A 13,703-nucleotide genomic window follows, 5' to 3' on the forward strand; every position below is an offset into this window, starting at 1 on the left:
AAAGTGTGTGTCTTTCATCCATCCAGAGGAATTTGCCCCTCCTTTGCTGCCGGGTGGCCCGTTGATCAGGAAATGGTCACGGAAGTGGACACGCGGGAAAATAAAGTATGGAGGTAAACTATTCCCTATGGCTGAGACAGCACAGGCCAGTGTGACAAGGGTTCCCCTTTCAGCAGAGGTCAATGACCCTACTTGTTTGAATCCACGTCTGGCCAACACTTTGTCTGGTTTATGTACAGTGGTGACCCCAGTTTCATCAACATTCTAAATGTCTCCTGGTCCAAACTCATATTTGCATAACACTTTCTCTAAGTTGTCAAAGAAAGCATTGACATTCTCTCTGTTGAAGCTACTTGCCCTGGCAAGGCTAGTTGCTTCTGGCTTTCTCAGTGACAATGTTGTATGCCGCTTTAAAAAGCCTGTAAACCACTCTTTGCTGGCCTTTTCTTTTTCTGCCCACAAAGGCACAAACTTCAGTTTGTGTGCCACAGCAAACTGGTAGGCAAGCTTTCTGACCTCACTTGGTGACAGACCAAAATAAATGTCAGCTGACCTAGTAATATACTCAACAAGCTGCTTTTCCAAATCAGGGGAAAAAAATCTTCCTTGGCGTTGTATAACCAACCATTGTTGTTGGCATGGCTGTCTGACTTTCAATTTCTTCTCTGGTAATCTTTTGACAATACCGAGTTAGAGTACGGTAATTTATGTCAAAATCCTTTGCTGTACTTCTGATTGATTTGTTCTGCATCTTTACCTGCCTGACTGCCTTTAACATAATGTCAGGTGGTGTTCTGCCACGCTCTGTCTTTCGTTGATAATTTCGAACCATCTTACTTTCTTCCTTCCTTAATTCCTGCCTCTCCTTCCTTTCTTCAAAAACCTTATTACAAATACAAATGAATTACAATATCACAATTTTTTTGAGCATTTATTTGTACTGGGGCAAGTTGTCACATGTGACGACTTGCCCCAAAGTTAATGAGACAACTTGCCCCAAACTGACATTTATGCTAATTTTGGCTAAATGTCAGGGTTAGCTCAACATAGCACATCAGCTGAAGTATCAAAAGACACGTTAATGTCTCCTCTATTTTGTGTAAAATAATAATTTGTAACATCTATACCTAACAAAGTTGTACTGAAGAAAATTTAAAGTGATTTATTTTTCCTTTTAGGTCAAAAAAATAAAAGAGATGTGCTCACCTCAGATTAGAGCAGTCTTGACCACATGTGAACAGGAGGTTGACTATAGAAGAAGTCGTCACACAAAGTGGCTATTTCATTTTTGAGATAGAGCCTCTAGTGTTGGAGTTATGAACAGTGTGACAACTTACCCCGCTCTCCCCTATATTTAATTTAAAAAATGGATGTAGCCATTAAGACATCACCCATTGATTTGTGATCATTTTGGCAGTCACCACCTCAGTGTTTTGAACCTGTACAGATGATGGAGGGGTGGATCTGACTGAGAAACCAGCAGAAACTTGTCCATGAAACTTGTCCTTGAAAAGCACTACCAGTATATAAATCCAATCCATTATTATTATCATCATCACAAAGTAGTCACACTGAATTCTTCTTCAAGTCTCATTTAAAGTAAAATAGCTGATAATTTAGTAAACATGTGTATTAGGTACACGGGAGTGTGTAATGCTGTCATAAGTGAGAAGCAGGCTCATTTTCTCAGATTTCTATGCAGTGTTACTTTTTTTTGGAATCAGAATCACTGCCCCCTGCTGGCCATAAGAAAGAATGCAAGTTTAGGCTTTTATACATTGGCTTCATGTTTCAAAAGCTGAGGCTATTTCCATTTCTTTTTATATGCAATCTACTGTCTTAAGATGAGCTTTTTGCTTTGTCTACACAGGCGTGGGAGGAAAGAAAGGTCGGGTTTGGGCATCCAAGCTGGCAAAGCTCAGAGGACTTACCGGCGCATCCAACACTATGAGCTGCAGCCAGGAGCAAAGCAGAGACATGTAAAATTAGGAGACCCTCACCCTCCCTTCTCATCACTTTGCGTGTCAGAATAATTGGAATACCTGATTATGAGATGTTAGCTTTTGTGTAAACCTAACTACAGAGTCTTATTGGGAGCTTTAATGGTTAAAAGGGGGATGGCAGAGGTTAAGAGAAGAGACTGTAGACTCACTATCATGCCATGAAGGGGCAGCTGTCCATGGACTTTGAACTGATTGGTTGCTGTAACACCTTTGCTTGTGTAAAGGAGCATGTCAGAGAACTGAAAAGACATGAAAACAAAGATTAAAAACTGCTAACAATGATTAGAAGCTTTAGATGTTAAGTGGAAGTAGATTTTGTTTTTACTAACCAGGAAAAACATCCTCTGCTGTAGCCCCTTTTTGGTGAGCTTGTACAAGCACCCCTCTCGAATGAACTCCTATAAAAAAAATTAAAATAAAAAAGACAACCTTGTTAGATTGTATGCACTTATTTCCTGCACTTTGCTCTGTGCCACTGCACCCACCCTGCCTGGTGCAGTCAAGTTCTCGATGCCGATCAGGTCTCTCTGCAGCTCTGTGAGCTTCTGGAAATTCTCCAGCCGGATAAGACTGCTTTGAAGCTGAGTGGCTATCTCCGCCACTTCCTTCAGAGCCTCTGTATGGGTAGACAAATGAATAACCAGAAGATGATACATGACAGACTTATCACATTCCTGCTACAGTGACGACCAAGTAAAGTGGAAATGATTTTCCACATGAATACCGTTTCCTTTGAAAGTTTTAATATTTCTCTTACACATTAATATATGATGTATTAATCTTGTCTCAAAGAATTATGAATAAAACTAGACTATTTCACTACAAACCTGCTTGTGATAACACTCAATCTAAGATAGTAAATATACTGAAGCATTTCCAGATTAATAGCGTTAGTCGTTGCGTTTTCAGTGGAGAAACGTTTGTCACTCATCCAAGCGTCTTTAGTGTCAGCTGACTGCAGCTTTCCCCACCTTATAAACTGTACATTTTCATAATGCATATTATACAAATGTACTACATATTATATAATGCATATGCAGTGAATAAACTTGTGAATACTTGATTAGTGAAGACCGCTTACTTTCACCCAGAGGGACAATGTGCTCTTGCTGCATGCTACCATTTGCAGTTCCCTTGCTTACTACTAGTTGATGCATTCGAATGTTACAATGGACTGATGCTGTGAGATGGTGGGGTATTATCATCACCGTCATGACGTAAAAGAAGCTTTAGAAAACTCACCCTTGCAGTCGTCATAATCGCGGTGGGCAGGGGAATAATGCTTGCACAGTCTCTCCAGGATTAGCTTGTAGTGCATGAGTCGCTGGATGGGTTTGAGCAGGAATGTGTTGAGGGGCAGGTAGCAGACCTTCTGCAATTCAAACTCTTTGTAGACTGTCTCCAGCTTCTTAAGCCTCTTGGAGGCCTTCTCCAGCTCTGTTAACACTTCATCGTGTTTCTGTAGATAACTGGTGAATTCCTGGAGACCAAACGAGACTCGGGTCACTCTGGTTGTCAGCCAATTGCGAAAGAATAAATAAACATGTTAAACTAACTGAAGTTGTCCTACCTTAAGGGCACACATGTTCTTCAGCATCACGTCGCCAATCCTCTGGTAGTCTCCTTTGACGTGAGCATTTGAACGCCCCTCCCTTAGGAAAAACAAACAAAAACAAAACACATGTATGGAGTTTATCTTCTCAGTGAAGCTCCTGCCTGATGAGATGGTGTTTCTCTCACTCTCAAACACAGAACTTTTTAAATTGCAATGACGTCACTCCCCAATTACGAAATCCAAGGTACATTGAACACCCACAACCAGAAGCACCTACCAGAGAGCCAGTCTCTGGTCCAATTCCTTCAGGAAACCTCGGTGGAACTCGTAGATGGGGTCGATGTTGGAGAACAGGAGGGTCATCAGGCCTTCGGGCATGGCGTTTTCTTTGATCACAGCACTACGGAACCACTGGGAGCAGCCAAACGCAAAAGTCACGTTAGTACATGGGTGTGAATGAAAACAACAAGTCTGGTTTAACGCTTGCTGATGCTGAAGAAAAGTGTCCCAACTCTTCTTCACAGCGTCCTTCCCAAAAGAAAATCTCATCTCTAGGCAGTTATTTAGGCAGCAATTCTGAAGGATAAACTTTATGTCTCAGTAACCATGAAAATACACTGCATGTGTTGAATCCCCAGTGAAACCTGATTGCAAAAAAATCAAGTTTAGTAAAATTTGCAAAGTTTGCATGTGCAAAGTTTCATCACAGCTTCATTAACCAATCAATCCAAAGCACTGCTCACGCCACCAGAGCCCTGAACAAAGGCCATGCTAATTCACACTATGCTAGAAAAAGTACATGTTGACTACAAGCATAAATGCCTTTAAGGGGAGAAGTGTTACAACACATCTGGCTTTCTGAGATTTCATTCTGATGCCAGTGTCCGTCTCTCTCCCTCACTTATCGCCCGATCATCATATATTGGTAAAGAATTAAAAGCATGAGGATATTATTATTCCAAATTTGACTTTCAACCTATGAAAGCACCTCACACTGACTCACTATACATTAAGGAGAAATGGGAAAGTGAGTGTGTTCGTAAGATTAGCCAAAACTATTCTACAAACAATCGTATGGCATTTAAAATAAAAGGCCTTTTATTTCTTTATTGGACTTCAGAAAATATAAATTATAGGGTTTGATGCCAGTTTCGCATCTTAAGGACTGAAGCCTGAATTACCCACTAATATAAAAACACCAAGAAAAACATCCAAAACAATTAGCATCATCAATATGCAACACACTACTGAGTTAAACTCAATTTTACACATGGAAACACTGCGTGTGCATGTATTATGCAAAATAATATTACATTAATAGAAGTTCATACATGCATGACCCAGCAGAACTACACAATTTCAGATTGATTACCCATTTTTGCTCCTACAGCTTTTATTTGTTTATATATTTTTTATTGGTTTTGTACAAATATCCTTAAAGTTTCAAAAGAAAAACTTACCACAGTGATGACCTCGAGGTCCTTCAGGTATGTTCGCTCTGTGGTCAGAATCTCTTTGGCAATGAAATAGGCCTTATCGGTGGGATATCGCTGCGGTGAGAGACATCAGTTAACACTCCTGCTGTCAAAAATAAACTCAAAACTTTTAAGCGAAACTAACTTTCCCTCCACTGAAAAAACAAACAACAACCCCCCCCCCCCAAAACCTCCCATCCCATTAGAGGGACTGACTGACTGAGTGAGTGTGTACTCTCCGCTTTAGGGTTGTGAGGCAGGTTGTTGGAAGGATTGGCATGTAAGAGGTGTACCTTCCTCCTGCCTTCCTCCTCCTCCTCTAGCCTGGCATTGCTGCCCACCTCGCTCAGGATGGGGCTTTGCAGGGGCGACGGGGTCTGGCCCGGCAGGCTGAGGTTCGACATCTGGAAGGAGGGCGACAGGCAGAGGGGACCTTTGGAGGCGACGGGGGAGAGCTGAGGGCTGTCCACCACTGAATCTGTGGAAGAGGGAAAATTAAAATTATAAAGACAAACATTTTATATCACCTTATATTATGTCAGTATTATTTCAGTAAAAGGATAAAAACAAAGACAGGTTAAAAAACTAATTACACAGATTAAACATGAGCTTTTCAGGGCGGAGCTTAAGACAACCAAGACCTCTGCGTGTAGTTGACCTCCTTCAGAAACTGTATGTAGCTATTAAAATTGATCTTCATCCAAACCATTTTTTCACCCCTAAATTATCTCATTTCCTAATAAAGAAAAAAAACAAAAAACAAAACAAAGCCACAGATTCTAACAAATCCAAGTTCATCACACACAAGCCACAAATAAAGGGAAGGCAACAAAGGCAAGTAATAGTTCCCAAATTTTCCCCCTCCTGCCCTCACAAACGCCCTCTACGAGGAAGACAAACGACAAATAGTAACCTACACAGGCTCTATTCACGGCAGAGAACTGGCTCTGCTGCTTTTGTTCTGCACAGAAAATCAGGAGACAAAACAAGTAGATGAAACGCCAGGCCATTATCTTAACCGAGTCATGGGTCACCACAGCTGTTCTTCCACTTCTATCAGAGAGGGAGGGGGGGAAGGAAGGCTGGGAGGAGAAATAAAAAAGAAAAAAAAAAAAGAAAAAAAAAAAAGAAAAAGAAAGACAGCTCCACGACTCACTACTCGACCCGGAAATAATTGCTCATGCAAAGAGTTATCAGGAATGCGGCCTGTCTGGAGGGCAAACAGTTGTTTATAGTTTATTTGAAGTGCCCCCACCACAGGGACTGACACGAGGGGAGGAGAGGGAGCGGACGTCGCGCTCCACAGCGGGAGGATGGGGGTTTGCTGTGGAATGACTTGGCACAAGGCCAGTCCAAACAGAGCGCGAACACACACTCGCACTCAGCTGGAATTAGGTTGAGGAATCTTGTGTACAAGTCCGACCCAACCCCCAACAGCATGTGCGTCTGTTGCCTCAAATATGACGGAAAACTGCTGTATATCGAATTCTTCCTCTAATAACGTTAGCAGGATCCCTGGAGTGTCATGCGATACACTCGGAACACACCAGGGAGTGGTGTCAGTGTAGGATATTAATGAGTCAATGCAAACATTTTGGCTGAATTACAGATTTGTGAGCAATAAAAAAACTGATTTGTAGTTGTTCCTGCAGCTAAAACACATTCGGGATACAGCAGCAGATATATTATATGCAACATACATAAACTTCATCCTCCATGTTCTTGACCATTAAGCTAATATCCAACACCAAAAGGGTTTGTGTTCCACCCTTACTACTCCTTTGAGTTTAATCTGCAACTTTAAAGAATTTTAAGTCTGACATTCATGGTACCCAAAAGTGATTACTTTATTCTTTAAAGTAAAAACATACAAAACATTAAGTACAGGCTGTTTATGATTAGTAAAAATATACATGTTCAGGATTAAGGTGTGATTACTTGGTGTCTAAGTGCAGGTTAGCTGGTTATAATTGTCAGCTAGTCGTTAATGAAAACTTTAAGTGGGAAGAATCACATAGTAGAAAAAAAATAAAAATAAAGAGCCATCAAGACAAATCCTTCAGATCAGAAAACTCTGAAGCAAAATACGATTTCTCCATGGTGAGAAAGACCCGTCCACACCCGTGACTGCAGAGTCTGCAGAAACACTTTGGGTGTGTTTTGCCCATCCTTCAAAATGACAATGAGGACAGATGAGATTTATCCATGTGGTGTCTACTGATTACAAAAAAATAAAGAGAAAAAACTGCATTGAGGTGCAAGTGCTGCACACAAAAAGGAGATTCTGTAAAATGTACAGAAAAATCAGGTAGAATTGAGTTCGGGCACATTAAAGAGATGAAAATCAAAGCTTATATCATCGTCATCTTAGTTGGGTTAAATGTAGAATCAGCCCTTACAAATCCTTACACCAGATATATCTCAGTCGAGCAAACATTACAGAGAAATATTCTGTCCACACTGATGTGTTAATAACCCGACATGCCTGGATTTTTCCTATAAAATTACTTAGAAATGTGCAAAAAAAACCCTGTTTCCTAAAAAAAGTTATCATAAAGGATTTCCTGTAAGTTTTTAGGTCTGATCAAATGTTTGAAAAGGTGCTTCATTGCTCTGCTTTCATTTGTTAATCAAGAAGTTTAAAACACTAAAGCCTTACATATAAACAGGTGATACATTCATTCTGTAGAGAGTGGTGCTAACGGTGCACTTAATGGCTCATTAGTACACTGTTTACATTCTTTTTTTTCATGTTGAGCTGAGTTAAAATGTTAGCTGGTGTTGGCTTTGTAAAAATATAATTATATAGGCATTCTAAACCTATCAAAACAAAAGAAAACTACCACAGCTGGGGATTTTGGGATGTGAACAATGCTGACTTTCGCCAGCAGGTGGCAGCGAGGTACAAGAGGGGGCAGGCAAAAAAAAGGAAGAAAAAAAACGATTTAATGGCATGCCCTGTGTTTTCTTTTATTTTTATTTTTAAAAAGGGGGGGAGGGGAGGTTTTAATATTCATTTGAACAGGGACTAATATTGGTTTCATTTTTCAACCCTGAGATTAGACACAGATTACCATCTACCAGAAAACTCTACACTGCCCAGTAAGTGCCAGATATTATTTTTAAAAACAAAAAAGTAGTTAAGAAGTTAAATGCTTGTTAAGTACTTTAAGTACATTTAGCTCATTTTTATTGCAACCTGTAGGTCAGGACAGAATTTTTTTTTTTTTTTTTAAAGTAGAAAATTAAAGATTCTGCATTACTTACAAGCTTAAATTATCTGAAACCATCATCTCAAGTGATCAACTTTACACACAGAAGAATAACTTTTCCATTAAACACTCACTATTCAAGTGGAAGGTAACTTGGATAACTTGTCCTATGCTAATGTGTACATTAGCGTTTTAACAGGAGTCATGTTGTGTCTTAAAAAGATAAAGCTTCCAAAATAAATGCTTTTTTTCCAAAAAGCATTTCAATATTTTCTCTTAAAAGGCTAAATGTTACAGAGAAGACAACTGTAAAAGAGATATGGCATTCGAGGCTCTCGTAAAAATAAGAGCCAAATTCCAAGAGAAGATAGGAATGATGTTAAAAATAAAAGAACCTCCTCAACCAGACAAGGCAGGAAATAAAAACTAAGATTATAGCACTGCCTGCAACTAAAGTTGTATATGGGGAAGGTTAAAGTGAAATGATGTGGTGTCTTCACTGAGAAGCCTCAAAGTTCAGGTGATGGCGATGATGATGAAGAAGAACCCATCTTTTTCAACAACTACAAACATCTTTTAAGTGCTGGTTAAATGGTGAAATGTGCTGAATTATGCTTCAGTAGGAAATCTGCCATGTAGCCAAAAACTCCTCTTAGCCTTTCACATAACCAGACGTGCACCTCTTGAGAAATGCAGCCCGCAGAGGCTGATGTGGAAGGTTATGGTGTAGGGTTAAGAGGGGTTTCCGGTTACCACACAGATTTCCCGCTGAAGCATAATTCAGGTAATATAATGTTATCTCTAAATTTGGACAGCCCTAGACTGTCTTCAAGTGCTTTACATTTTAACATGTGGGGATCCAGAGGGGTCTGGTAGTGTCAGAGCCTGCAGATTGTGACACTGCAGGAGGAACCCCTCGATTCCACTGTTCCCCGTCAAAGGATTGCTATAAAATAGGTTCTGCTCAGGGGGAAGGATGCTGTCAGAGCCCCAGTCGGAGTCTGAATCTGAGCTACCATTCCCTGAACCCTCTGTGGCAGTGGGCGGGTAGCTGAGCTGCTCCAGCTGCTCCACCAGGTCACTGAACTGCACCGCGGAGCTGCTCTCCGAGCGCACAGAGTACGCTGGGAAGTTGACCATGGAGCTGGCCTCCGACTGGATGTCAGACCCAGGCAGGCGAAGCGAGGAGGTGTCAGCTCCTCCGTAGCCCACTGACATGGACTCCCCTGCAGAGCTGAGCCCCAGGTTATCCAAGGAGCTGCACTCTGAGCGGTTGTTAACCAAAGAACTAGTCTCAGAGTGACCTACAATACTGTCAGGGAAGGGATTGGGGTTCCCATTCAGATCTTCTATTCCCACACTAAAGAGCCGGTTTTTGCTAAGCTCAGGTTCCTCCATTAAATCAAAGTTATCTACTTTATCCTCCAGCCCATAAGAGTAGGCCTCAACACCCCCGCCATAGAAGGAAATTTCAGTGGGATCATCATCAATGAACTCCTCAGTAACCTGTAGTGGTGAGCTGGACAATGAGAACATGGGGTTCTGTTTAGTACGCAAAAGCTCCGCCTCAAAAGCCTCAGGTGTAAAAAACCCCGTCCTCTTCCCTCCACCCCACTTGGCCCCACGCTCATTATCCTCATTGCCATTTTTGGAGGGCTGTGACTGAGCGGTGTCACTCTCTGAACACACAAACAAGGGGCTGCAGTGTCCTGCTGCCTGATTGCTGGGGGCACCTTGAAAAGCGTAGGGTGACGGGGAAGTAGGCTTGATGGGCTCTTCCTTCGGAGGGCTGGGGGGTCTGGTGGCTTGCAGAGGGGACTGAAGCTGCTGCTGCTGAGAAGGTGCTGGAGACTGACTCAGTGCGGTCAAAGGCTGGGGCTGAGGTTGGCGTTCTGTTAGCGGGAAAACGCTAGGGATGTGCATTGACTGGAAAGTCACGGCTGCGGAGGAAGACAAGCCCGGGGACCTGAGACTGTCATTGAATGAAAAGCTCTGAAAAAAAAACAAAAAAAAAAACAAAGCAACACAGAAGAGACACAAAAAAAAAAAAACAAAACCAGAGAGGACAGCAGAAAGAAAGGGAGAAAAAGATCTGCGTTAGCTTATCCATTAAATACAAATCTATGGCTGTATTAGCACCACATGTTGCAGTATTTACCTGTTTTGGCACATCGGTTGCGAGGGATCGAGCCGACATTCTTACTTTACTGTTCCTTCTGAAAGAAAATAAGATCTCCATGTCATCTTGTAACAATTACCGTTATGATTTTATGCAGATTTTTCTTCCAGTGGATGCTTAAGAAGAATTAGAAGAACTGCTTCTCTTTGTGTTAAATTGTGTGTCTAAACTCAAACACGCATACCTCTGGTAAGGGGTCCGCTTTGCTCCATTTTCCCTGACATATTCCACAAGCTGCTTCTGGGTCCTTCCACTGGCAGAAAGAGTTTTAATTAAACCACTTCAATGTACTAAACCAGTAACAGTGACACATGGCATTATTTTTATGTTTTTAGTCAATACCTGTATCTGAAAGAGGAACCTCTAGTGAAAAGGACAGCTTTGGATTTGGGCTGTGGGTGGTCAAACAGTCGGAAGAATGAGTGGTACTCCACGCAGATCTTCCAGAAGACTTTGCACTGGTCTCGACTGCCCATCAAAAATTCAAGAGTGTCCTGATGGGGGCCCTAAAACAAAGATTAATAAGAAGCAGAATGCATACAGCCATCTGGTCTCAGTGTATATGAAATCTAAGATTGAAGGACACTGATAACACTTACATGAACTTCTGGGTGAAGCTTGATCAGGAAACGTTTTCTTTTGAAGCTCAGTTTGCGAATCTTGGACCAGTTGAAGGTATTTATTTTTGTGTGGCCCTGAGAGAGAAATACAGGTGGAATAAAAGACAGACACAATCATCAGTAACACTGTTAGGATATATGCAAAAGGAAGACATTTGGATTTAGAGCAGCAGTCACCTGAAAAACCTGCAGGCCCATGTGAGCGACAGAGAGGTTGATCTTGGTGCCTTCGCGATCAGCTGCTGGGTGGAAGCGGACGCCGTACATTTCCAGTTTACGGGCGATCTCTAGGATCTGGAAGTCTGATTCAGCAGGAGTCTGCCCCCTGGTATCAACAACATAACAGAAGTTATTGATACTCACTGTAACAGCAGGTCCTCTACGTGCTGTTCTTACAGTGCACAGGTGGAAGGGTTCCTCTCAGTGGTCCACTGACAGGTTCAGATTTATGTGCACATAAATAAACCCTTTTTTTGGCTCTACGTTCTGTGTAACGTGCTGGCTTTATACACAGTAGATTTAACAAAAAGGAGGAAAAAGAAATACTATGATGGGCCTAATGTAGAGTAGGGCCCGTCACAGATTTGTTTTCTGCCAAGTTCAGTAAATAAAAATTACTGATGCGTTTCAGTGAAGGAACTGAGACCTCCCAAATAATTGCATTAGCACTGTGAACAAGCTAGATGCCAATTACAGCCCATTATGGCTTGTTTAGCACAAAGACAATGCCTCTGTTAATCACAGTCAGTGCTTACACTACAGATTACAGCCAAGCAGCTCAATCGCATTTGTTGCAACAAAATTGGGAGATGAGCTAAAAAAATAAAAAATAAAAAATTTCAGCGCAGGGTCAAAAGAATCACAGTCACCGACTCAGCCGTGACGCTGTCATTCAATCCAAATGTACAATTTTGATCAGGCGGAAGTAAAACTGTAAATGTCAAATTTACTGATATGAATGTCAAGTCGTTTTGTGTTAACAGTGTTCCCACGTAGTGTCAGTCCTTGGGAACACCATTTTTAGCTTTCTGGCTGTTACCGATTAAACTTGGGTGTTTAAAATAAAAAGCCTAGTGCCAGAGGGCTTAAAACGCTGCTTTTTAAAAATCTTCCCATCCGTGTAGTGAAATGATTAAAAATAATAATTTTGTAGTATCTCATGTAGTGTTTGTAATTTAGCAACTTTGAGTTGCTCTAGATCACTTGTATAAAACACACCAACATGTCACTTTACGGTCTTGTGATTCACATCTTCCCTTAATCAAATTCACTGTCTACCCCATTAATTTATTAAATTATTTCTCATCAAGTTGGGCAATAATCATCTACAGCATTCAAAGTGTTTGGTTTAACACTACACTATATTTACGTACAGTTAAATAAAAAATAAAAAAGTTACCACATAAAATTGAAACAGAGCACAACAGCATGAACTTTAGAGCGAGCAGCGCGACCTTAAATCCCTTATAATTTCGAGGATTTTAGTCATCTAAAAATGGTGTGATTACAACCAAACAGCATGTTAGGAAGACATATCCATCCAATCATCACAGTCTTCTAATTTTGTTCATCTGTTAAGCAGTTAAATCTCCTTAGGATCCTCCCCTGCCCTACTGGCCTTATGGCTAATAGACCGGCCAGAGCAAAGGATTAGGCCAGGGAGCTCGTTGCTTGTGCTTCCACGCTGGCAACCAAGGGAAGATTAGCAAAAGTCTTTAGAGCTGCCTAACACACTGGGTTGAAAAGAGTCCCCATTGGCCACAGGATAGCACTGCTTTTGCATGGGAGCCAATGGTGGGAAAAGTGGAGTGAGGGGTTTTGTAACACGCTGAAAACTGGGAAAAACCTCTCACTGTGGTTTGTTTAGCAAGAACACTCAATAGTCACACTTCATTGACCTCATTACAGTAAACTGTGTTCAACATCATTAAAAGAAAAAACAAAAAAAGTGCACTGCGCCTGGGTGCTAAAGTTTCAAGATCAGTTTTCAGGAAATGATTATTTATTCGAGCTCATCCAGAAACAAACACCTGAACAAATAAACGTGTTGAATAACTCTCCAGCATCTTCCTACATTAGGGACTTATTTCTTTATAGTCGTACAAGGCTGGTTGAGGGCGGTCACACTAACAAATTGTTTTCACACATGAATTTTAAGCTATTTCGGGCAAATATGTGTTTGTTTTTTTTTCCTCCCCACATTTACTAGTGGCACACAGCAGGAACTGGCATGCTTGTGAGGAGTTTGCACTGCTGGAAACACTCTGTGGGGCTGTCTGGGTAATGCATGCAGCAGGGATAACATGATTCCCAAACGTAGCAGTGAAGCCTCAAACATGCTCCTCTATCAGATGTTTTGTAGAAAAGTTCAGGGCTACAGTGCAGTGGAAGAATGGCCACAGACAGCCAAACATGAGTAATCACATGGGATGGTTTTATGTAAAGCTTAGGAAGTGACACTTAAACACATTTTTATGCCCAAATAGCTGGAACCCATTTAAAGAACGGGACGAAATAACCAAGAAACTTTATACTCAACATGCTGGAGTGTTTAGTCAAATGCTGAACACTCAGTGACTCTTTTCAGAATGGTTTAGGCATGTCTGAATAAAACCAAGGAGGCACAGTAATGCAGAAACTCAGATGTCTGAAAGAAGCA

At 41.3% G+C, this 13,703-nt stretch overlaps 1 protein-coding gene across 3 annotated transcripts in view; it reads right to left on the bottom strand.

The window, feature by feature from the left end:
* farp2 (FERM, RhoGEF and pleckstrin domain protein 2) overlaps positions 1-13,703 on the bottom strand; it is a 33,465-nt gene that overhangs the window by 6,561 nt on the left and 13,201 nt on the right. Inside the window, exons 8-22 of one of the 3 annotated variants that reach the window (XM_085150138.1) lie at positions 11,222-11,369; positions 11,024-11,119; positions 10,767-10,930; positions 10,609-10,677; positions 10,404-10,461; positions 9,979-10,237; positions 5,375-5,511; positions 5,019-5,108; positions 3,836-3,969; positions 3,574-3,655; positions 3,246-3,483; positions 2,489-2,619; positions 2,333-2,401; positions 2,153-2,242; positions 1,932-1,952 (exon numbers count right to left, since the gene is read on the bottom strand). In XM_085150138.1, coding sequence (XP_085006264.1) covers positions 1,932-1,952; positions 2,153-2,242; positions 2,333-2,401; positions 2,489-2,619; positions 3,246-3,483; positions 3,574-3,655; positions 3,836-3,969; positions 5,019-5,108; positions 5,375-5,511; positions 9,979-10,237; positions 10,404-10,461; positions 10,609-10,677; positions 10,767-10,930; positions 11,024-11,119; positions 11,222-11,369 — 1,786 coding nt within the window. Of the gene's footprint in view, positions 1-1,931; positions 1,953-2,152; positions 2,243-2,332; positions 2,402-2,488; positions 2,620-3,245; positions 3,484-3,573; positions 3,656-3,835; positions 3,970-5,018; positions 5,109-5,326; positions 5,512-9,978; positions 10,238-10,403; positions 10,462-10,608; positions 10,678-10,766; positions 10,931-11,023; positions 11,120-11,221; positions 11,370-13,703 lie in introns of all 3 variants that reach the window. The other 2 variants (XM_085150136.1, XM_085150137.1) reach the window with 2 other exon arrangements.

The sequence above is a fragment of the Neolamprologus multifasciatus genome, chromosome 23, assembly GCF_963576455.1.
Source record: "Neolamprologus multifasciatus chromosome 23, fNeoMul1.2, whole genome shotgun sequence".
Lineage (NCBI taxonomy): Eukaryota > Metazoa > Chordata > Actinopteri > Cichliformes > Cichlidae > Neolamprologus > Neolamprologus multifasciatus.